General features: G+C 41.4%; 3 protein-coding genes across 3 annotated transcripts in view; 1 reads left to right on the top strand and 2 right to left on the bottom strand.

The window, feature by feature from the left end:
* Positions 1–3385, top strand: part of fbxw8 (F-box and WD repeat domain containing 8) — a 15845-nt gene extending 12460 nt beyond the window's left edge. Inside the window, exons 9-11 of the mRNA XM_080530516.1 lie at positions 1666–1839; positions 2115–2231; positions 2957–3385. Of these exons, the coding sequence (XP_080386642.1) occupies positions 1666–1839; positions 2115–2231; positions 2957–3122 (457 nt within the window). The 3' untranslated portion in view covers positions 3123–3385. The remainder of the gene's footprint in view (positions 1–1665; positions 1840–2114; positions 2232–2956) is intronic.
* Positions 3386–3568: 183 nt separating this feature from the next.
* On the bottom strand, positions 3569–13886 carry tesca (tescalcin a). The gene is made up of 8 exons (XM_080532679.1): positions 13738–13886; positions 8011–8080; positions 7325–7405; positions 6186–6325; positions 5504–5565; positions 5044–5151; positions 4859–4906; positions 3569–4481 (listed from the first exon to the last, which is right to left on the bottom strand). Exons 1-8 carry the CDS (start codon positions 13796–13798, stop codon positions 4392–4394), a joined length of 660 nt encoding a protein of 219 aa, XP_080388805.1. The 5' UTR covers positions 13799–13886; the 3' UTR covers positions 3569–4391.
* A 568-nt stretch (positions 13887–14454) lies between these two features.
* On the bottom strand, positions 14455–21666 carry fbxo21 (F-box protein 21; the record flags this gene model as incomplete). Its single annotated transcript, XM_080532791.1, has 12 exons — positions 14455–15092; positions 15750–15907; positions 16564–16754; positions 17491–17623; positions 17850–18029; positions 18369–18505; positions 18664–18800; positions 18962–19108; positions 19566–19687; positions 19888–19997; positions 20244–20379; positions 21440–21666. The coding sequence occupies 12 exons, from the start codon at positions 21664–21666 to the stop codon at positions 14857–14859; spliced, it is 1914 nt and encodes a 637-aa protein (XP_080388917.1). The 3' UTR covers positions 14455–14856.
* Positions 21667–25739: the final 4073 nt, after the last annotated feature.

Raw genomic sequence — 25739 nt, 5'->3', positions numbered from 1 at the left:
GGATTGTGGGTCGAGGGAGACAGCGGGAGAGTGCCATGCATAGTCACAGCCGTGCCCAGTGGTCCTCTGCCCATGCAAGAACACAAGACAACCAAACAAAGCAAAATAGCCATGGCTTTTGTTTGCTTTAGTTGCCTTTGTGTTTACCCTTCATTCACCAGCATGTGTGTATTTCAATGTCACATTCACGGCTAGGTAAGGGTCCCTTCTCACTACACAGTGAAGGTGCCATTGAAATACATACATGCTAGCTCATTCACTAGCAGTGTATTTCAATGGCACCTTCACTGTGTGAATGAATGAATGAATGGTCTTTATTGTCATTGCTATAGTACAGGTACCAAACAATGACATTTGGGAGGGGTGGCTCCCCTGGTGCTAGGAAAGAAAAAAAAAACACAAAAAAAACAAGAAGGGAAAGGAGCTGGTTTACATAAATAAAGGCTATGTACACTATCCACTATACTATACTGTACAGATAAGACGACTAGGGTTGTCATATTGCACATAGTGTTATTGCACATTCATTTGAAGTGTCGCAGTTTGCAGGCTAGAAATGTACATATTTGTGCCTCAGCACTACACCTGATTGTGCCTCTACACCTGATTGTGCCTCAGCACTACACCTGATTTTCATTCACTAGCATGTGTGTATTTCAATGGCACCTTCACTGTGTAGTGAGAAGGGACCGTTACCTAGCCTAATATTATCACCTTGCCTCAAATGACCTCCACTGATGTAAATATGAACATCTTGCAAAGGTAACAGGCATATGATATAACCCCCAAGTACAGCTTCTCTCTCACTCTCTTGTGTGTTCTAGTAGAAAACCACCTTGTTGATTAATTGAAAGTAGCTTGTTTACTGGCAGCTCAGTGAAGACGGCGGCGCACGCTCCAACATTAGATTTATGTCCCTCCCTGTCTGCCAGTAACTTTTAATCCCCTTTCGCAACAGCGTGAGCCTCCATGAAACAACGGCACTCAGCAGTCAAGTCTAGCCGTACTACATCCTAGTTACAATGCTAATGGCCATTTAGCTATGCAACCCTGATTCGTTTAATTTCTTGATGTGGAAATTAAATCGGTTGACACTAAAATGAATTAAATTTCGGTAATGAAAGTTTGGAAGGCTTTCGCATGGAGTCATCCTCTGGTTGCTATGGGACCCAATAAAGCTACGATGACAACAGATGGAGCGGAACTCCATTGGGCATGTGTGGCTCATCAAACCGTACCCAAGATTCCTCCTCTTGGTGTTTTTACTAATGGCCCCAGCCACCATGTTTAATCAGCTCAAAACCACCTAAAGTGTTCGTAAACTCATTCGGCGGATGATATTGGTAGCTAAAGTAATTAAAACGTTTGTTCATAAGATGAACAAAGTGAATGAGAAGCTCTCAGTGCCGCCAGCTGCTGCCGTTTATCCTTGTCTTTGTTGGCTCATGGTTTTTCTCCCTTTATCCATGACTGGTTGCCTGTCACAACTTTGTTATATTGTTCTAAAGCACCAATATGTATCTGGTATCCTAGACGAAGATTTCACATCTTCACTTGTAGACTGAGTGAGTTTCGCCTCTACCGCCTCTGTCGGAGCTACAGTACGTAATAATTTACGGAACAGTTTACGAAATAATTGCTTTCCGTTCCTGTTTTTCGTGTCAGGGTGAGGGTGTTTGACCTGCGCACCGGCTGCTCCGTGGCATCACTCTACGGCCATCACATGGGCGTGACTGCCGTGCAGGTGGACGATTGGAAGATTGTGAGCGGCGGAGGCGAGGGATTGGTCTGTGTCTGGGAGATGAGGATGGGGTCCAAACTGTGGGAGATGCACAACAGGTGGGTTCATCTAGTTCTAGAGGTATACAGGCATATTCTATTTTTCTATACATCAGTAGTTCATCAAGGTAGTATAGTATTGGCAGTGAACCAAACATGTATTGATCCAGTCCCTTTCTTCGGGCGGTTTCACAGACACAGCTTATATATTAAGCCTGGTCCTGGACTAAATCACACTTTTCAATTGAAGATGCTTTTTAGTCTAAGCCTTAATCTTAAGCCTTGTCTGTGAAACCGGATTTATTGTGTTTGTTGTTTTGGCCTCTTGATTGCAGGCACCCTGTCAGACACATACGATTCAATAGCAGCACCCTGGTAACAGCCAACATCCCAGACGAGAAGTCTCCACGTGGGGCCTGCATCACCGACGATGACCTCACCGCCCACCGCAGGTGACTGATCACCCTCTCTCTCCTTCTCTCTCGATCTCTCACCCACTCTCTCCCTCTCTCACCCTCTCTCTCCCTCTCTCCTCCAAACCCATCAGTCTGGGTAATGTCTATGCTAATCACTCTCGATCCCATCTCTTGGTCAGAGATACAATATTTCCTACAGTTGAAGAGACTTATCCTTCTAGCATTACCTCACTGCCTTTGTTAGACTTTTTCTGACAATTCTGCTTAATAGACTTCTGAACAAAAGAAGATTAGCTTTCCCTCTTCTTCACCATAGCTTCGCAAACAGAAAGACTCAACCGTAGACATCTATTTGGGTTACACCTGGGCTCCTCCTCCCCAGACCTCCACCTCTTAACACTATTGTACACATGCCGTTTTCCTCCTTTCTCTAGCACTGTGACTACCAATGGCAGTGGTTCTTATTGAAGGCTTTTTGTTGATGACTGATCACTGTATAGTGGCTGATACTTACTGAGACAAATGTACTTATTCTAAGTCGTTTTGGACAAAAGTGTTTGCTAAGTGACTTAAATGTAAATCTAGACAGAGCATATAAATATAGTAAGTAAGTAAGTAAGTAAGTAAAGCTTTATTTATATAGCACCTTTCATACAAGAAATGCAGCTCAAAGTGCGATGCAGCTCAAAGTTCTATTTCTATGACACAGAGAAGTGTCTAAATCTTTCTCCTCACCTCATACTGTGTGTCCTCTATTGCAGACACAGGGGAGTCATCTGCCACTATGACTTCTCAGAGGACTCCTCCTCCCAGGATCACATTCTGCCCATCTGCCGGTCTAACTACACCGAGTCCTCTGGGTACAACTACAACATCGGCCTGTCCATGCCCTATGACATCCTATCTGGCTCTCACCCATCCCACTGACCCCTGTACAGTACAACCAAAGCCCTGCAGACTGTGTGGGCGCTTGGACAATAGACCAATGTGTAGGCCTTGCCTGGGCTTGCACAAAGCATACCATTCTCGAATTATCTCTATCTGTTTGATTTTCCAAACTGAATTTGTTTTTTTAAATTCTATTTGTGAGGGTAGCTAGCTGTTCATATTTTAAATAAGGAAGATCATGTTTCTATTGTTTGTATAATGGATGTGGTTATGTGGAAGGGTATCATGTTTTGCTAAGTAGATATTGAACTCGATACGAAAATTAACAAACAATTGTGTCATTGGTTTGTCTCATTGACCATAACATCACTGCTTACGCCGTATACGTTTTCACAAGATGTGAATAAAAACAAAACACCCTCAACTAATCATTCATTTATTTTACATACGTGTTTGTGTAAATTAGTGCAAACGTTGGGACAAACTCTGAAGATAAGGCACACAATACATTGTTATGAAATAATTACAGGAACAGTTATTTTACACAGACAAAGTACAAACAAGGAGTTCCTCTTTGGCTTTCAAGGCGATGTCAGGAAGGCGATTGACTGTACAGATAACTGTGATTGCTGGCCCTCACGTTCCAAACAGAAGCAGCCCAGTGGAAAATGTTTACTTTTAGGGGGTACAGTTTGAAATTGAAAAGGCACATACGTAATTAGACTCAGTGGAATAGATAAATTAGACCTGAATCTATTCTCAAACCCTGTAGGAATGCAACGTGCCCCTCGTCTCGCACTCGGAATGTGTGCCAGAATAAGCCACCCCTAGATGCCACCGCCGATCCACACAGATGATCACACAACACATCATGTGACCCTCTGTAGCGTACAGTACATCTTCTAGCTGCTCACATGTACAGAGCTTTGACATGCGAGAGAGAGAAGTTTTAGCAGTGAAACAGCTGTATAATAACCAGTTTTGGCCACTCACTTGAAACGTATGTTCATTAGTTTGTCAGTCACATGCAAGCATATGATACTAGATCTAGAACCTCAGTGACAATGCCTGGTATCTTTCTAATAAGTTCTAGTTAACATTTTAATTATGTTAAAAACTGGTTTCACAAAATGTAAAAGTACTGTTGTATATGTTTTCATTTGGATGATCAATTCTCATGAATTATTCTGAAATATATCTGAAAACATCAGTGCATATCAAATAAATGTGGATTCATTCCAGAGGAAGACTGGAGAGATTCTGCTAAAAATAGAAGCTCCAAAAATATTTCTTTAAAAATAAATGGGCTCATTTTCCTTTTCCACAACGCATAGTTGTAGTGTCCATGTTTAAAAAGCGGATGTGCATCCTCGTCTCAATCTCAATGTTTTTTAAAATCTGTGGAGAAAAGGAGAATATGTGGAATTTAGGAACTCACAGTTGAAATGAGGAACACATATAACAATAGTTTTATGAAGCTCCATTGTGTCAACACGTTTTGATGGGTTTCCTCTTTTTGGGTGTGTTCGTAAATATGCTCTGGAAATCTGATCAGCACTCGTGGAATGCCTCTTGTCCAATCAAATTACTTGGTCCCTATGACGTTGAACCCAGTGTGCGCTCCGGCACTCTCAGAGTGAATTTTACGAACGCACCCTTTGAATAGACAGTATGTATTAATTTATTATTAATTACATTCTATTTTAACAAAAGGGAATTCAAATGGCCAATAAAATGTTCGGAAGAGAATGAATAGTATTGACAAACACACGCACCTGTGTAAAATGCTCAAAAGTGATTCCTTCATAGATTTCATCTGGCTCCTGAAAATGATAAGCAACAAATAAATCCCCTTAAAAATCATATTCATGTTATACACATCTATAATCATTCGTTATGTGACTTATGCATTATCATAAAAGAAACATACTGTAATAAAGTCAGTGATAAATTATATTACCATGTGTGTAACGTTGGTGCTTGCCACCTCCAACATGGCGGCATCAGCAATGGCCTTTGCTGTTATTAGCCCTATGTCTCCACTTTTAGACAGCAGCTCCTCCACCACCTGGGGGGAGGAAACACAGTCGTTGTGATTTAAAAAACCGAAGAGGACCAAGGCACTCTTCATAACATTTAAATGCCATTTATTTATTGTGGCCTGTTCAATGGAACAAACACTATCTATGTAGTCACAAACAACAGAGTCATCATGTAGGCAGTCGTGTAGGTCAGGGGAGGCTGGTGAAGATAGAACTCGGAGGAGGGGCTCATTCCAACGCATGGAATGGAATGAAGAGTGTTTGATACCATTCCTCCTTCCATTCTATGCAATACAATGTGCCCGTCCTCCAATTTCGGCCTCCACTGGTGTAGGTGGACTATGGCGAGGGCATAGCAGTGCTAATAACCTTACTTACATGTCTGTACTCGTCCAGAGTGATGGTTCCATCGTTGTCTGTATCATGCATGTTGAACAGAACTGGAGAGACAACACAATGAAAGTTGAAGACAACCAGGGACAAATAATGAGCTAAATTGTAAGCTTTCCGGAACTTACTTGCACAGAGCTTGTGTATTTCATGGTTCTATCTATAGTATAGTATCTTTGATATGGGACGTTTCATTATGGAATGGGAGTGGGGTTCACACATTTCCCTAATAAGCCATTCCACCTCAGGTTGGATGAGGAACTCAGGACTAGAGGGATGTGTTGTTGGGAGGCACAGCCATAATAAGGGAAAAGAACCAGACAGGCTGGTCCAATTGCCTTATCTATCTCTACTGAAGTGAAAGTAGGTGAAATTAGAATGCGGAAATTTGGCTTTAAGAATAGCCCTCAGGATGTTAACCCAGAAGTATCCCAGACAGTTAAATGGTCTTGACTTGAACTGTAAGTGCCTGCTGTTTTTTTATTTTTATAAATGCTATTGCAAGGGGTGTTGATTTTGAAATTCATCAACCTAAATCTTGGTCAAATATCGATTTGAGCAAATCAGAAATCAAGTACAATAAGTACTGTGTATGGTAGCCATCAGGCTGTGTAGTGGCATTGTGATTGAAGAGCTTAAGGCCAGGGATAAGGATTGAGTGGTCCCTCACAGCGTAGTTTCTCCATCCTCAAGCTCTGCTTCTCCTCGTCCGTCATGCGCAGGGTAACGGGCCGGAAGTTGGACATGACCATCAGGAACCCCTCGAAATCAATCTCCTGGACGGAGCCCACGTGATTGTGATTCAGGTTTCTGAGTCAGGGACAGAGGGGGGCAAAGTTACAGGAATTTAGAGTGACTGTTGTATACTGAACATGCTGCTAGACTCTGTACCTCAGCAGCGGGTGTGCGTTTCATTTCGGTGCCCATGTTAATGGGTTAGAGCAGCCACACAGCCCATGTTAATGGGTTAGAGCAGCCACACAGCCCATGTTAATAGGTTAGAGCAGCCACACAGCCCATGTTAATGGGTTAGAGCAGCCACACAGCGATGTGCATCTCAAGCGTGTCTCACGCTGGCTGCCGCGACACGCCATCTCGAGATTCTGACTCTTGCCCATTTTCTCCTCGTGCCGCGCACGTGAAAATGATCTGTTAAGTCATATTGACATCATACCAGTAACATACGCTACAGTTTCAATCTACATCTGTAAATATGTGTTTTTGATTTTTTTTTAAATCAACACTTCACAGCTATCTGTTAATCATTTTAAAAGAAGTGTGGACCTTGCAGTGTAAACAAGTTCTATGACAAGTGGAGACTTGTCTAAACAAGAGTTTGTGTGTGTTAATGACATGGTAATAAAAACAATTTGATCAAACATTTTAATCATGTTTGATGGTGCAATCTGTAATTCAAACAACAACAAAAGCAGCCTCCCTGACACCTTTTTGGTTGGGTTGCTGAGGTATGGGGCTGGAGAAATGTTAATTATGTTTTGAAGCTATACTGCATAGCTTCAAAACATAATTAACATTTCTCCAGTCCCATATCTCAGCAACCCAACCTAAAAGGTGTCAGGGAGGCTGCTTTTGTTGTTGTTTGTTGTTGTTTGTTTACAATTACATGGAGTAAAACTGTATATTTTGGGTTCCGATGAGGTAAGACAGGTGAACTAAGATCATGAGGGATTTATTTGTTTTATTATTCAATTATCAATGACTATATCATTAATTTAAAATTCCACAAATGTATGTACCAATTGCAGATTGCACCTTTAATGTAACTGAAAAGCACTTTGGCCTACCCACCTTTTATCAAAGAAGGCTTCAATAATTTGAGACCGGATTGGATTGTTTTGTAGAGCAGGGATGTTCTCCAGGTTGTCTCTACTGCAGTTCAATGAGACAAGAATGAAAATACTGTTATTAAGAGATGTTCACCGTTATGAATTAAAACAAGGTACATATTTAAGGGCAAGGATACTTTTCTCATCACCACTGCTGATTTAAATGCACTGCAGTGTGAAGATATGAGTTATGGTTTGTGTGTGTGTTCGTGTATGTGAATGTACAGTGTGTGTGTGTGTGTGTGTGTGTGTGTGTGTGTGTGTGTGTGTGTGTGTGTCTGTGTGTGTGTGTGTGTGTGTGTGTGTGTGTGTGTGTGTGTGAGGGGGTGGGGGCATTGTTGCATTGTTTCCATGTAACTGCATTGTTTCCTATTTATTTTTAAAGGGAAGCAATGTGTAATTCATCACTACTCAAGGTAGCCTGCCAGTGATGAGATGAGTGATTATGTGTGTGTGTGTGTGTGTGTGTGTGCGTGCGTGCGTGCGTGCGTGCGTGCGTGCGCGTGCGTGCGTGTGTGTGTGTGTGTGTGTGTGTGTGTGTGTGTGTGTGTGTGTGTGTGTGTGTGGGCAGACATAATAGGAACCTACTTTTAGGATGTGGTAACTTATTCATCAACTTGCACAAGTGAAATGTGTTAGGTAATTTACCTTATTGTGTCCTCGTTGCCACTCAGATGCCTGAATCTCTTCTGAAGGTTGGTGATCTGCTCCAGAGAAACTGAAAAGAAACATCACCAAACCCATGAGCCCAGCAAGACATACATGGAGGAGAAGAGACATACTTTGGAGGAACAACAGATACTGATTAGAACTAAGCTTACCAACAGTGGGGTTCTAAATCATAATAACTAGAGAGTATTTGTGACAAGGGCTGGTGTTTTGGTCCCCAAGTAAGGCAAGGCCATTTTTCAGTTCTTTACCGATTATGAAAGTGCAGATTGTAAGCTTTCAAATGATGTGCCATACAGTGAAAGTTGAAGATATGCTTATTTGAATGTTGGTACACCTCAAGTCAACTGACAGAGAGAAATCGCCCTCAAAGTTTTCACACTTCTCCCAACCACTCCCCCATTAGACTACCTGTCATTGTCTGTCAGTGGGGTTGTCAGATAACCCTCAGGAAACAAACTTGCAGGGCTGACATGTTTAAATTGCTAAATAATAATAATACATAATAATAAAAAGATTCATGATTCTTTATTTCCATGTATAACACGTACATTGGAATGCTTACACCCTACTTGCTCCCGCAGTATTGAATCCGAAACAGATTCAGAATCAAGTTTATTACATCCCATTATATGAGAGTAAAGAGAGAGATAAACATTCTTAGGCTTCAGTTCCTCAACATTGCCTTATAACATAGCCTTTATTTATGTAAACCAGCTCCTTTCCCTTCTTGTTTTTTGAGTTTTTTTTTCTTTCCTAGCACCAGGCGAGCCACCCCTCCCAAATTTCATTGTTTGGTACCTGTACTATATCAATGACAATAAAGACCATTCATTCATTCATTAATTCATTGCAGCAGCAAGAGAAAACAAAATGGCAATAGTTATAAAAGGAAACAATAAAGGAATATAATATGTCATCTGTGGGATGCACTTTAGCGACTAACGGAAATGACTGTATACACAGTGGCACATCTTCTGGCACTAATTTGCTTGAACAAAACAGTATAATGGACAGAAAAAAATCTATGATGTGGTCACTGGTCAGACATTACATTCCTTTCAGTCTACTTAGGAGGGTGGACTGAACAGTGGTAACACGGTGCATTAAGGCCATGAAATATTTCCCTCTGCATACAGTGAAAAAACAACCTTATTAAACATATGAAATAACATTACATTTAGATAATACAATTAAATCAAGTTGTTTTTTCTGAGTGGGGCAGTCCCACTCATATTTTTCATTTTTATTGACAGTTACAGTGAAGATTTAGACAGGAAGGATGGGTGAGAGAGAGAGGAGGGATGACATGCAGGATATGTCCCCGGCCGGAATCGAACCGCGGTTACAAGGTCAGCGCTTAACCCGCTACGCCACCTAAGCGCCCCTAAATCAATTTATGAACCTGATCTGGTGGGCAGACCTGGGAGCAGTTTATGGAAGAACAAATAAACAGTCTCCTGGCATGATTGTACATGCCTGCCATTTCAAAGGGTTCTTTGAATGATTAACTTTTCTTTAACTTGTTTGTGGGCTAACGATCTAATAAAACATGATAGTGGCCATTGTTGATTGTTTCATCAGGAGCATTTCACAAGGTCACAGCAGGCCCGGTACCAGAACCAACACCTTGGGGGGGGTGGGTGGGTGGGGGTGCTAGAGGTATGCTGGTGGTAGCTATGGGCAGCACTAAAATCTATTGACATAGTATATGGACCCACAGGAAATACAAATATGACATTAAACATTGAAACACGGCCCCGGAATATCAACAATTCAGAAAATAAATTCTTCACTTTTGATCGGGTGGGTAAGACACATGTTTGGGTGAGCTAAGCCCATGACCATGGACACCGCCGGGGCAGGACACATGTTTAGGCGGGTTGAGCCCACCTCTGCCCATAGCTGCCGCCTTGGTTCACAGGGGACTTAAAGTAGTTAAAAAACAGTTCTTTACATTTTGAAGGGGTTGTTTTGACCTAGAGGAGCACGGCTTGCTTTGCCCTCAGTAATGGTACATGTGCATGTACCCATGTTTGGATGTTTGCAGTTACAACAAGTACTATTATTGAAATGCTCAACCACAAACCAAGACCACAGAGGCGATAGTCTCTTGTACAGACAGGTTCACTGTATATGTGGGTGGTGTCCATTCTGAGGAAACACATTTATTTGTATAGCACATAATTCATACAACTGAATGCAAATGCAGAGTGCTTTACAAAATACATTAAAAAAAAAAAAAAAAAAGTGCAAAGAAATGACACTTAAAACGTTCACATTTAAAAAGAAGAACAAATCAGTCAATTACAGTTTTTACGATTGCTAACTCACCATGTTCAATACTGAAACCACAGTTTCACAACAGTCTGCATTCGTAAGACTCATGTTGGCCAATGACTTCATTCATGTCTCAAAAGAAGCTCGTTCAACCACACACTGTCAACAATCTTCACTCAGAAGCATACACTGTCATTCATAACATTCTGACTTACAAAATACTAACAACAGGGAGCATAACATAGTTTGAATGATTTTCACAAGAATGAATATTTCATTATAAAAATGGTTTGATTTATAGTAATCATAGACAGAATAGTTGACTGTACAACTGTAAAGTATTAGGCAACAAGAACGATGAATTGAGAATCAAGGACCCCAATTGAAATAAGCCAGTGGCTTTCTTGGGTTTTTATCCTATTAGTTGACCTTGTATGTAATATGTACTTTCATGTACCTACTTCTGCAAATCTTCTAATAAAGTTTTCAATCAATCAATCAAAGAATGAATCAGAAATGCCGCAATTTGCTTCTATCCTTTACAGTATTCTATCTTTTGCTTCTATCCTTCATGTTTTATCCTTTTTTTTCAGTATCTTTGCAGAAAGTAAGTTACAGTACATTTACTTCAAAGTACACTACATTTACTTGTGTAAAATGAAAAGTGAAAAATAAAGTGGAAGATGCAAAGTTCAAATACTGTAAAAAAGAAAAACTGAAATTCCAGGGCTACAATACAATAGCAATCACACCAAAAAAGTCTCACTCCTGAGGGTTTTGGTCCACGCTCTGGTCTGCATCTGGTCACATCTAATGTCTTCCCTGGCAATGCATCTAGTCTATTTCATTTCATTGTATATATTCTGCTAATATTTTCTAGACATTTCAATATGATTACTGCAAATAGTGAAAATACCACCGCTTATCCGTTATCAGACTTTGCTGAGGTTCTGGAACTGAAGAGTATCAATAGAGTGCAAAATAACAGCATCTGCACACTCAAACACTGTGCAAAAAAACTGTTTATTGCGAGCTTTCTGTCATATATGATAGGAATATGATTACTGCAAAATTGCACCAAATAATTCAGTTTGGAACGTGTTCTTCAGAGTTTTGAACACAGTATGTTAGCAATGAAAAAATGTGTTGCAAATACATAGTATTTTGCAAGTGGGGGAGTTTGAATGAGAAAAGTGTTATGGCATTTGGAGAACGTAGTCATTGAATGCATTCTGTATGAAAGCAATGCACAAATCACAGAGAAAGAGTCACAGTTTTGTTCACATGGGTTTCTGCTCTGCTGACTGTATGAAGAGTTGTGAAACTGTGGTTTCAGTATTGAACATGGTGAGTTAGCAATCGTAAAAAACTGTAAAAACTGAGGCCGCAGTATTTAAAAGCCAAACAGAACATAACAGTCATGCCTATTCTTGAAAATGTCTAAAGAGGGAGCTGACGTAGTGTCATGTGATAGTTTGTTATAATTTGTTGTTGCATAGTGACCGAATACTGCCTCTGAACTCGAATGCTGCCTCTCCACTGGTGCTCATAGGCAGCCTCAGCAGATTAATAAGTCACTAGATGTATTTTGGCCCTAAAGCATTGAGTGATTTATAGACAAGGAGCATGATTTTAAAATCAATTCTGTGAGACACACAGAGAGCAAGTGTAATGATCTAAGAAGGGGAGAAAATGTGATCAAACTTCCTAGTTTTGGTCAAGCCTCCTGCAGCAGTACACAGTTAAAACAACAGGATGTTCGGAGAGGAGCGGAGGAGGCCTGGTGTGCCCCCCCCCCCGGAGAACTAAACAACCAAATGATTGTCTTTGTCTCTCTCCTCTCCCTCCTCTGAACAATTTGCATCTGTTTCAGTCCTATCCATCTACATTGCACTGTGGGCTCATTAAGCAACAGTTAACTCATGTATGTGAAAGGTTGTTTCTGTGCAAGTGGTAACACTGCAATCACAGGACAGACTAATTAGTGCTGACTTCAGTCCGGTGGTGGGAATCGTTTAACATTGATTAAGGTAAAGGTAAAGACTTGCCTGTGAGATAAGCCAAAGACCTATAATAGGTCAGAGATTGGAAATGTATTACTCAAATAACACCTGTTTAACAAGGTTGTTGCCACACCAAGAGCTTGCTATAAAAAGGGTGTAATAGTGTCTCATAGGGCACCCTCACAATAGCCACAACAATTTGTGTGTCAAGGTTGACTTTTTTTCTGGAATTACTCATGGTCATAAACGCCTGTTCAAATACCGCCATAGCACTCAGCAGAACAATATGGATGTCTTATATCTTACTTTTAATAAATCCACCTGGCTCAATCTACATACTAACTGCACCTGGTTTACACTCAATATATTGTTCAAAACAACGACATTGATCAAAACAATCTAAGTAGATATTGTGATATTATGTCGTCATAATTGAACTCTCTCACTCTCTGGGGTGCAGACATCGCAGATAAGATGAGTTCTATGTTGCAAGTCCTATAGCAGATAAGATGAGTTCTATATTGATGACTTATATGTGTACTTTAGCAGCTATAGATAAAACCAAACCAGTGTGTGCAGATGTAACTAAAGTGGGCTACGTTGAAATAGGAAAGAAACACTCCTGACACTACTAAAAGTAGACTAATGTATGTATGTGTGTATGTATGTATGTATGTACAGTATGTATGTATGTGTGTATGTATGTACAGTATGTATGTATGTATGTATGTATGTACAGAATGTATGTATGTATGTATTTTCTTTTAAGGTTTATAGGCTCCTTTTCTATTATCTATTTATCTGTTTCAATAAACAGATGTTCTCCTGTCCTGAAATGTTTTTTCGGTTGAGTGAGTACCACCCTCTGATATCCAGTGGAAGAATGGCAAGGACAATTCAACTATTGTTCATTAATCAAAACAAAACAAACCCAAAAACAGCAGGAACAGTGTGACGAAATTCACTATTTCATCTACATTGAATTAAACAACAACGTATTTCTCCCTCCTAAATAGGCTGTTCAATGTCCACTTAACAGCTCTGATATTACAAGTATAACTGAGCCTACCATTTCGTGAGCTTAGAATGATAAGGTTCTATCTCCGTTTAGGGCAGTTCAGAGATATTGAGTTCAGTTCAGATATATTGTCAAAAATAAGTTTTTACATTCCATTATGTTTTGTGAGATGGAACCTTTGTATTTTATTAATTACTAACTCAAAAATTTCAACATTTAAAAAAATAACACCACACAGGCATTAATAAACACCTAATGGATCAGATTATGTAACAAACTCAATTTTGACAAAAATGGAGATAGAACCTTATAATTCTAACGTCACGATTTGACCATCAGCCATGTTTTAATAGCGCAGTGGAATAGAAAAATCAGAGCAAGATTGAGAGTATTGCCTATACTTACAGCCAGTTCGATCAGCTAACTCCTGGAACTCATGTTCTGGGCGCGACTTCGAAGCTCCCATTGCAGTTGTTGTCTGAGCGACAGACGCTCAAGTTGTCTCTGGAGCGACGGCAGACGCGTCTCTGTGCTTAGTGTCCCCGTGGGTTGTGTCAAACTGTCACGCTCGTCCCTTCTACTGTCAGCCTGCAGTCCAGCCTGTCAAACTTGCTTTCTGTAATAAGGAAGTCAAAAACACACGCAGTATTTATTATGGAGAGTCGGGAGAAAATATGCAGGGTGGACATCCCCATGGTCCTAAACACTGTGAAAGACAAGTGTCAACCTTTTTGAACATCAAAGGTGTAAATTAAATGTAAACATTTAAACATTTAATTTAATGTAAATTAAATGTAAACAATTAAACATTGCATCAATTTGTCACTTTTAAGTCACAACGGTTTAGTCACCCCTCGACTAAGCACTCTGCATGTCCGTAACAAAGTATGAATGAGTGATTTTCATCGGTGACAAGTCATGACATAACTTTGTAATTAAATGCAGTGCAATGAAATGTATAACAATCACAAAAAAAATCTAGGTATTATATTTTAAGAGAAGAAACAGCAGTTTGTGTTCCACATAATAACAAAGCAAAGACACCAACAATCTTGAAACATTTTATTTATTTCATTCAATTTCCTCAAAACTCCTCATGACCCATTCCTGTTTCAAGTCATTGTAGTCCTCTTTCTCTTTTTTCCTTTAACAAGCTCACTGCACATTCATGAGCCCTTATGTCCTACAATGTTTTACTTGTAAATATACAGAAAAAATTAACACGTTCTACAAAGGTGAAAGTTGAACTTTCATTTAAGTGCATGAATCAGAACATATGAATGTAAAGTACGGTAAAAGTTCATTTCCTTAGAGTTTCATATTGAGGGACAGGGTTTCAGGTGAACTCTGGGGGGAAGACTCTTGACGGAGGATGAAAGGAGGGTGTGGGAGGTGTCGAGAGGGTCTTGGCTTTGACTGGTGTTGGCGCGCGGTGATCGGTCCTGGTATTGAAGCATTCCTGATGGCTTGGGACAGGATGTGACGCGATGGGATGGGAGGGAAGGGAGGGGAATAGACGCTAAGCTACATGGGCCCGGTGTCGTGGTTGTTTTGGTCCCTGGACGGGCCCTCGTTCCCCGAGTTGGGCGTCAGTTTGTGGTAGAGTTCGCGCACCGTGCCCAGGGTCTCAGCCATGTCCTCTACGTAGCGCATCTGTAGCTCCTCGTTGGCAACGTAGTGGGTGTCGGAGAACTCCGAGAAGTAACGACCCACTTCCAGGTGAGCGATCTCCAGCGGGGCTGAGTGAGGCTCCAGGTTTTCTGGAAAACAATGGGGCAAGTTGTGATCCAGTTCATATCTGTGACAGTAAGTTGGAAACCTTGCAGACAAAGGACAGAATCCTAACTTGAGATCCGTGCTCATATCTCAGACATTTGCGTAAATCGTGGATTCGTGTCAATGGGAAATTTGCACGATGACTCAGCTTACGTGCGTGGATCTCGAGTTAGGATTCCACCCACACCGTATATAACAGTAGAGAGTATTTACTTTAGGGTAATGCCTTTGTCCATTTACACTGAGGAACCAGAAAGTCATTACCAACTCTGACTGCCTGACAAAGCTCAAACTAAAAATGGCACTCATATCAAGGTCCTTCTATCTCGTAGGACACATGGTCGTGACGAACTACAACCGGGGGCGGGCGGCTGAGGCTCAGGAGGAAGAGCCGGCGTCTAATGATCGCAAGGTCGGCGGTTCCATCCCCGGCTGGCTACGTGTCGAGGTGTCCTTGGGCAAGACACTGAACCCCAAATTATTAAGCCCGCCATTGGTGTGTGAATGTATGTGTGAATGGGTGAATGAGAGGCCATTGAAATGCGATTAAGGCGCAATATAAGTGCAGTCCATCTACCATTTACAACCACCTGAATTACTGATCATGTCTGTCACAGGTGGTAGTAACATCAGGTACCCACCCTGGGCAGCGTATCGACAGGTGCCGTCCTGCACTAGGACGTTATAGAAGGGTTGATGGGCTCCGCCGGACAGCTGGTGGACCCTCATGGTAGTGATCCACTCGTCGCTCATGGTGCACTTGGGATCCCAGCCGTAGATGACACAGTTATAGCCTGATCTGGAGGAGGAGCACACCAGTGCCAGTGAGATGTGGAGAACAGCAGTACACATGGGGATGAGGCACCCTACTGGTTACCACCAATGATCACAATTATTTTGCAAATGTTTTGTTCCACTGTACAGCAATAAACAACAGAGAGACAGAAGGATGAAGTGACCGTCTGACTGCCCGATCACGTCTCTTCACAACACTGGCTCCCCGCTGGTGGAATGAGCTCCCCACGGCTGTCAGAACTGCAGAGTCACTACCCATCTTCCGTCGTAGACTGAAGACCCATCTCTTCAGGTTACACCTTAACTGCTCCTCCTGAGACATCTTCTGCCCCTCAGCACTACGTCTCCTAAAGACACCCGCTTTCCCCTCTACTGTGTCCCTAAAAACGTATATTGCCCCCCCTTGTACTGTTTCTCTGTTTCTCCAGTGTAAAAAAATAAAAAGGTTTTAGAAGAAGGTGATAGGAGAAGGTTTTTCCTTCTATCAATGGCCCCGGGCCTGAGCTGGATTACTCTTCCTGCTACGAATGGTGGACTGATGATTCACATGCTTAGTATTCAAATTTATTGATTGTAAGTCGCTTTGGAATAAGGCGTCTGCTAAATGCCAAAAAATGTAAAAGAAAATGTAAAAATGACTGACTGACGACTCAGACCCACCTCTTGTGTTTCATGATGAGGCCCACGGAGTACTGGACCTCCACATGTTCTGGGGCGCTGCGTCTCTTCAGCTCTGGCTCTACTGCGTGCTTCTTATGCTGGATGTGCTCCAGCGTGTGCTGCACCAGATAACCCACCGCCCCGTGCTGAGATGGATCCAACGCCTGGATGTGCTGGAGGATATCCAGAACCTGGTAGGGGAGGAGAGGGGCGACTGCCATCATTGGCTAAGTTTGTGTGCCTGTATGTGTGTGTGTGTGTGTGTGTGTGTCTGTGTGTGTGTAGGGTAGGGGGTACTCTTTGGTCTGTTGCACGACAGCAAGAATCGCCATCTGGGGATTATTTACATCCAAGGGTGCAATGGTGTAAAAGGTTGCAGATATGTGTGGACTGACTAGACTGGATATGATCCTCTATTCCATATGATACTTCAAAATACATTCTGTATCTGTGTTCATCATAGGTTACAACTACTAAATGGCATATTATGGTGACCATTTTATCTACTGTATTTACAGTACTGAACAGTGTTAATGCATAAATAATAAGGCCCCTCTAGATGTGCTGTCTTTCTGCTCAAGGGTTCAGAGTTAACTTAAAAATAATAATAATTCTAAAGATTTTTATTTGATGAGAAGCATGAGTTAACATATACCGGTTTGCATTAACATATACCGGTTTGCATTCACCATTTTTTTTCACATTTTCTTTTCCCCACCCATCCTCCCGTCCCACCCACCCCCACAACGACAACAGAAAAGGAAAAAGAAACTAAAAACAAACAAATACAATAATATTGACAATTAAATGGTCAGTGAATAGCTTGAGGAAAAATAATAAAAAATAAAATTAAGTATATTAAATAAAGTAAAATAATGGTTAAAAAGCCTGTTTTAAAAGCGGTGATTTAAAAGAGATCTAGTTCACCTTTTCAGGCCAGATGCCCAGGTGGAAGTACAGGCGCGCCTGCAGGAGCAGATACTGGACGTTGTCTGGGTTGATGGTGAGGTAGAGGTCCAGAGAGTCTCTCAGCAGCTGGTAGGATTTCTCATTCCCTTCTCTGTATGAGACAGCACTGCATAGTTTGTTAATGCAACCAATTAACTACCCAGGCAATCTAACCAACTACCCAATCAACCCATTCATCCACCCACCCATCCATCCATCAATTAATATCAGAGCAGAGGTCAACACTACAGCAATTGGTGAATTAAATGAGGAAATGCAATTAATAAGATAAATCCAACCCTACATTCTAACTAACAGGTCTCAGCGCCGACACTTACCCGCGCTTGCCGATGTTCAGCAGATTTCCCACCATCCTGAGCAGTACCTCTGTGGTACTGATGGCACTGTAGTAGTCTGCAGTCACCAGGTGACCGATGAGGTACTCACACTCCTTGGCAGTTAGCTGTTTGCCTTTACCGAAGGCATCAATGTAGACATAATCATAGATGTCCCCACTCCTGTGATGTAATAAGAGGCTTATTAAATAAGAATCAGAGCCCAATGCACACGGCGTGCGATTTTGTCGCACAGCAACATTCGATTCTCCATTCAGACCACCGAAGTGAGTGGGTGTGAATGGAGAATCGAATGTTGTCCTGCGACAATATCGCACGCCGTGTGCATTGGGCTTCAGAGACAAATAGTGTATTAACACCAATCAGTGTTTGGTTTGAGTGTCTCTGTCTGCACTACCTATGGAGGAGTAACGTCTGCTTTTTGGTCATAATTACTTAGTATAATATTTGTTTTACTTAGTATTAACAAGTATTTGTAAGTATTGTTGTTGTTGTACCTACCCTTGTTGTTTCTGACACCAGCGCAGCAGGAAGTGGTTGGGGAAGTTGACGGGTTCCAGCTGAACACCCAGTTTCCTGGCCAGTGTCATGTAGAGAACAGAGAGGCTTATGGGAATGCCTGTCCGGCGGAGTAGCACCTATGCAGAGGGAGACAACATGGAGTGTTAACATGGATCCCCCCCCCAAAAAACATGTTGTCCCCACAGTGTTCCCCTTCAGTGGAATGATAAATACAAGGACATGTAACATCAAGAAAGTATACCAGTATAACCTTTCTATAAGAGTGGAACGCTACCTGGTGAATGTAAGAGTTGAGAGGGTTGTAGTAGTCACACTCGTTACCCTTGTACTGTAGCTGCTCATATAAGGCAGCGTTGAGGGCACACACCACCTGTCTCTGGAGCTCAAAGTCCTCCACAGCACAGCAGTCACCTGGAACGAAGCAACATAGGATCACACTGGTAAGTACAAAAACAGGGCTGAGCCAGGGCTTAACCAAAAGGTAACTGAAACTGACCCTAACTAACCCTGGCTCTAAAGATTAGACACACTTGAAATGCGAGTGTTGCGAGTTCTGCGAGTTCCAGACCGACCTTGAGCTCCCCTCAGGCTTGGGTGGGAGGGGTTCTTTATTCTCAGCATCTTCTTGACTTTGTCTGTGATCTCATCCAGCTGGGCCGATGTGCTGTCCAGTGAAACATCTGCCAACGGGTTGCAATACTGGTCCACCAGCACAGCACCTTCAAAAGGAGATCAGAGACAATAAGACATGAGACACTGTCAAATACATGAAAGCCGGTTATAGGCACCACATCTTTCTGAGAACTCTATCTGTGACTTGGGTTGTGATATGAACAGTAACACGATGATATGATTTAAAAAATGGTGTAGTAGTGCATTGCCACCGTGTGTGATTATAAACTGTAACACCAGTATGAATACCTCAAATGTCAATTGAGGTTGAGGTTGACAAATCCATTGATCTCTACCACTCTACCGTACCAACAAAGTGGCATTGTTTCATCTTCAACACCATGATAACCCAGCTGGCTCAGACATAGTAAAAGTAAAATGTGGGGTATAGCATAGGTAGATTTTCTGTGTAATTCAGGTGAGACTGGTGGAGGTAGAAATCAATCAATCATTGTATTGCATGGAACGGAATGAGGAATGGCCTCCACAGGTGTAATGCCTCACCCTCCAGTGCTGACTGCTGCTCTGTGGGCTGCTCCAGGAACGTCTTTAGACTTCTCAGGATGTTCTGTTGGCGCAGGAAGTAAAGGATTTTCCTTCCATAGTACTTCAATGTCAGGCTTTTCCTGAGGGAGGGAGGACAGAGTGAGGGAGAGAGAGAAGGCGAGAGAGGGAGAGAGAGAGAGAGAGAAAGCAAGTGAGGGAGAGAGAAGGTGAGAGTGAGAGATTATCATTGTTCCATGTAACAGGTCCAGAGGATTAACACATTAACAAACAGAGCCAATGGCCTAGATTGTTTCTCTAGAGCTGGATAGATGGGTCTCACCTCTTGTCTGAGTTCAGTATGGAGAGAAGCTCGTCTTCACAGAAGTGCTCTGGGGCCCCTAGGGATTCGATCTCTGCAAAGCTATCTCCCAGCACCTGGCCAACACATGGCTGTAGTACAGATATCTGGGTTAGTTAGTGCTAACATGGTCACACACTCACAGACCTAACCAAACACACAGCTGTCACAGCAGCCACAGAAGTCATAGGTTGGCTGAGAGAAAAATGAGAAGTTAAAATAACTTCTTGACAAGATAATATGTAAAAGGCAATACAATGTTAATCATCATGTCGACTATTAGTGAGAATAGCAGAAATCTCAACATGTTTGATAGACAATTGCATTAGGCTACTTACAACTTCAGTGAAGAATCTCTTGGAGATCGATACAACTGTTCTTCGGATTTGTAAACCCACAATATGCCTTGTTCTGAATTCTTTTAGCCAATCGTAACACTCATTCTGGCGGTAATATTTCTGCAGTCTTGGCCATCTGTCAGGTGTAAATGGGATTGTAAAAGGGAGTTAAGTACGGTGTGCATGCTGCAGTTCATAGGGAGGTCAGATGTAAACACCTCCAACATGAATAAGATGCAGACAGACAGACAGACACAGACACACACACACACACACACACACACACACACACACACACACACACACACACACACACACACACAGTTTAGCTAAGTATCATTCTGAAGTGTGACAGACAGATCTTCTGATCATCCACACAACATCATTCAACAGTTAACGATCCTAGTACTGCATGATCATAATACTAAATTGCATGTGACTGTGACTGTAGTGTTGGCCAAAATACAGTACACACCATGATGCATGGGACACTGACAAGAGAAAAACAATCAGCTTCTGGTCTGGGCATGGACATCATTTCCCAACATTCAAGGTCACACAAGCTTCACATCTGTCCTCACAGACACGATTCAGTCTAAAGCGTGAACTGTGAGGTTTTTGTCCATGACTGAGATGTTCTAGGTCTTATTAATGCATTGTATTAGCTCACTAGCTAGCTACATAACGTGAGCTTAGAATGATAAGGTTCTATCTCCGTTTAGGGCAGTTCAGAGATATTGAGCGTCAAAGTTTTTACATTCCATTATGTTTGGTGAGATGGAACCTTTGTATTTTATGAATTACTAACTCAAAAATGTCAACATTTTAAAAATAACACCACACAGGCATTAATAAACACCTAATGGATCAGATGATGTAAAAAAAACTCAATTTTGAGAAAAATTGAGATAGAACCTTATAATTCTAACGTCACGAACTGACTCTCGCCGCTTCGCTTAGCGTGATGCCGAATGTGGTGCAGAATCAGCAGAATGTCAGCTGCTATCTGACAGGTCCCTGGGTCTCTCCCTGGATCACTGTAAAAGGGACCATGTTCTCCTATTTACCATGACAGACGAAAATAAATAAGGCCCGGACCAATGCACATCTCTTTCAGAAACAGGCGACATACCAACATACCCCAATGAGCTATTTAAGCTCTGATGTATGGGGCTTTGCAGTGAACGTCTGATCACCTGAGTTTGTATTGGTGTCCCCAGACCTTCCCCCGGCCGTGGCACACGTCTTGTAGCCGCTTGCAACTGCAGGCCACGTTGCATATGTCGACATGCTGGAGGACAGGGAAGCACAGGATGTACTCGAGTAACTCGGCCGGTAGATCTGTTAATTTTTTTGTGTTTTCTGTCTCGGGAACGATTCCGTTTAGACCGGAGCACCCCTGTCCGGCTCCAGACGTCGCCATCTTTACTGTTTACTCCGATTACCTCATTGCCCAGGCCCCGCCCCTTTCTGGCGCAGGGGGCAGAACTTAAGCTGAGGAAGGGCCAAGGTGCTTTTCCTTTCTACACACACCACTCAAACCCATCGTGACGTTAGAATTACACGGTTCTATCTCCATTTTTGTCAAAATTGAGTTTTTTTTTACATAATATGATCCATTAGGTGTTTATTAATGCCTGTGTGGTGTTATTTTTTAAAATGTTGACATTTTTGAGTTAGTAATTCATAAAATACAAAGGTTCCATCTCACAAAACATAATGCCTGGAATGTAGAAACTTTGACGCTCAATATCTCTGAACTACCCTAAATGGAGATAGAACCTTATAATTCTAAGGTCACGAATTTGCATTTAGTTTTTGATATTGTAAATTAAATTCAAGTAGTTCTACACAGTCAGTAATATGTAATATAAGTGAGTGATAGTAACTTACAGAGTACTGAACATTTCTCAGAGTATATGATGAAAGCTTACAGAATTTCCCGTGCTTTTATATTCATTCTATGCTTGTATATGTTTTTATATTCACTTTATGTTCTTATTCCTGTTGTAAAGCACTTTGAGCTGCATTTCTTGTATGAAAGGTGCTATATAAATAAAGCTTTACTTACTTACTTACTTGTTTGAAATATGTTATTTTGTGACAGTAATAATCAATAATAAGTGTTGCTGCATGTTGCCGTTGAACAATCAGAAAGTGGTGATAATGGGTAATATACTTGGCTATATGTATATGTTAGGAGTTTAAATCAATAACTTTTAGTTATTCTATGCACTTGTATGTATTGTTATTGCACTTGTATGTAGGCCTAGTGAATGTAGTAGTGGTAGGATATTGAGAGCAGAATCATTTTGCACATTTAGTTACATGTCACTATATAACAGATTTCCACTGACACAGAGGAAGTGTCTTTATCTAAAGATTCATCATACTGTCCTTGATGCATATTAAACAGGGTCAATTGTGGTAGTTTCAAACCTTTAAAAAAAAGTATATGACACCACAATGTGCTCCAGATACACACTTCCTGAGTTGGGGAGGTTGGTACACTAGTACACAGTGTTATGAGAAGTCTTCCTCATATCAGCTCTGATCATGAAATATCTGAAGCTCTGGACACTTGGACCCTTCATCAGTCTACAGATACTTCTAACAGGTAACACACACACACACACACACACACACACACACACACACGCACACACACACACACGCGCACACACACACACACACACACACACACACACACACACACACACACACACACACACACACACACACACACAAACACCCGTTCCCCAATGTAACAAAGTCACACTCACTTGTCTCTTATATACTATTATACTATTGCCACTTTATTAATCTTGCCTTATTTGTCTTGAGCCTAAGACTTTTACTTTCTTATACTTGTATAACTGGATGTAACAATAAACTTGAAAATGAAACTGAACACACACACACACACACACACACACACACACACACACGCACACACACACAATCAATTATTTGGCCGCCACCTTGTAGGTCTTTATTGGCCATGCTTAAGTAGCAACATCATTTCACAGTTTTCTTCTGTTATTGTTTGTCCCTTTAGTGTCAACTGTAATCCGAACACCTTTAATGCTAAATCAATCAGCATTTTCTGGAACGATGATTACTTTGTGGTGCAGCGGACCCATGACTGATGCAACTCTACAAGTGTTCTGGAAGAAGGACACCATCATAACTCATCACTATTTCTCAAATAACAAAACAGTCAAAAGCTTCACCTCAGACAGGATGAAGGTTTACCCTCATTCACCTACACAGTTGAGGATCTCTGATGTAGAGCTAACAGACACAGGGATCTACAGCTGTACTCTAAACGGTTTTAGAACTAATTGGACCGTAAACTGGAGTTTGATCATCACAGGTAACCCCATCATCTGATCAGTGTTACAGTAAGACCTAATACCCCCCTGCTTTAGAGGAAAGTGATGTGGACAAATAAACTCATGCTCCATTTCACAGGCTGTGAGTCGGTTGAAGTTGACCATGGAGTGTTATTGGTACTGGTCATCAAGGCGTTGTTCTACTCAGCTGGTCTTTTCATCATCTACCACTTCCTCAAGTGCATCTGTAAGTAAGAGCCACAGAAACCACCAACGCACATGACAAAACATCCCCTCAGATTGTATTCTCATTCAAACAGGACATAACACACATTGACACAACAACTTACAGTATATCTTATATCTACACAGTCAGTAATATGTAATATAAGTGAGTGATAGTAACTTACAGAGTACTGAATATTTCTCAGAGTATATGATGAAAGCTTACAGAATATCTCCTCTCTTTCAAACTACAACGTAGAGTGCAGTTGTGATGATTAGGCTATCATCTGACTATCTCTCTTTGAGTGAATGTAGCCTATACCATTATGACACAGTGAATGGTGATGGATGTGTATTTCATGTTCTCTTGCATTTGTTTTCATTGGGGGAATTTATGTACCTATGCTTTTTCAGACGCCAGAGGCTGAGTGAGACTCAAAGCAGAGATAGGACAAATACATCGGCTCGGAGAGAGGCTGCGATGAGCTGGCCAGGCCTGACTTCTGAGGCATGATGGGAAAAATTGTGTTAAAAATATAGTTACAAATCCTTATTACTTTTCTATATCAACTCACATTTTGAGCATACTCAGTGGCACAACAAAATGAAGAACAGAACTCACATACATTTTCTTCCACTCTGTACAATAAAAATGTCAGTGCTACTGTATTGCATTTGTATGTAACTTCGTGCTTTCTAAAGACAAATAATAAATTGATGCTGGCTGACTAAAGGCCCTGTCCTGACTTTGTTATTTCTCATGAGCAGTAGATGGTGCTAAAGGTATACACACAGCACAGGCTCCAAATGATCTTCAAGGCTTTGAATGAATGTGTGCGATCTCTTTACCAGATTCGTCATGATTGACTTCCTTTCCAAATCTCTTTCATGTCCATTGATCCTATACGAATCGATCAGTGAGAGGGATGTGAACACTCCTAGGGCCCAACCCTACCAAGACTAGGGCAGAAATAAGCAGACTGAATGAATGAATGAATGAATGAATGAATGGTCTTTATTGTCATTAATACAGTACAGGTACCAAACAACGAAATTTGGGAGGGGGGGCTCCCCTGGTGCTAGGAAAAAAGACTAAAAAACAAGAGGTCCAAGGGTAAAATAAAAAAGGGAAAAGAGCTGGTTTACATAAATAAAGGCTATGTACACTATCTACTATACTATACTACTATACTATACAATAAAACACTGTACTCTATGCTATGCTATACATATCCTAACGTTTTCCTGTATCTGAACCTTATGTACACAAGGGTTGTCATATTGCACATAGTATTTTTGCACATTCATTTAAAGTGTCGCAGTTTTCAGGTTTGAAATGTTCACAGTTGTATTTCAATATTGCACTTATGTTTACAATCTAGTAGCTGCCATCAAATTGTCTAGATTGTAGGTCTTTGCTGTGTTCAGGGCCTGAATGGCCCTAGGGTAGAAGCTGAGCTTCAGTCTATTTGTCCGTGCGAACATGGTCCTGAGACAGCCAAGATCAAACCAGTCAAGCCTGTGATATAGTAACATTATAAACGTTTGGTATTAGCTCAGTAGGGGGATCTGGAGGCCATGCATATTTGATGAAAAACATATTGTCTGGATCAATGTCTGTGTCTGTGTTGATGTTCTGACGTAGGGAAGAGTAGGCCAATCAGATCGTTCCTTTCTCTTAGCGTCCGCCCCCTCTCATTGATAAGGAAGCTGCCATGCATTGGTGCTGTGTGTTTTTTCTCCAGCTAACTTTTGTTGTTGCATTTAAAAAGCAAAAAGGGGATTGCAGGACTTTAACTATGTGTACATCAAAGTGAGGATACATCACCTTTGAACGCAATTAATGTTGCAACTTTAAACCTATTTTACAGTGAAAGATACACGCGCGTGGGTATGTTAATGTTTACAAAACAAGTGAAGCTTTCAAATTAGCTTA

This window comes from Nansenia antarctica (genome assembly GCF_963989245.1).
Source record: "Nansenia antarctica genome assembly, chromosome: 5".
Classification (NCBI taxonomy): Eukaryota; Metazoa; Chordata; class Actinopteri; order Argentiniformes; family Microstomatidae; genus Nansenia; species Nansenia antarctica.
This window is presented reverse-complemented; position numbering and strand designations above follow the sequence as displayed.

Bases quoted from the DNA above. Each gene is read 5' to 3' on its own strand.
- tesca (XM_080532679.1), bottom strand. From the start codon at position 13,798: ATGGGAGCTTCGAAGTCGCGCCCAGAACATGAGTTCCAGGAGTTAGCT. The intron at 5,566-6,185 runs GTGAGGGACCAC...TTGTCTCTCCAG, and splicing joins GAGGATGGAGAAACTACGCT to TTCTGTTCAACATGCATGAT. The intron at 5,152-5,503 runs GTAAGTAAGGTT...TCCTCCCCCCAG, and splicing joins CTCTGGACGAGTACAGACAT to GTGGTGGAGGAGCTGCTGTC.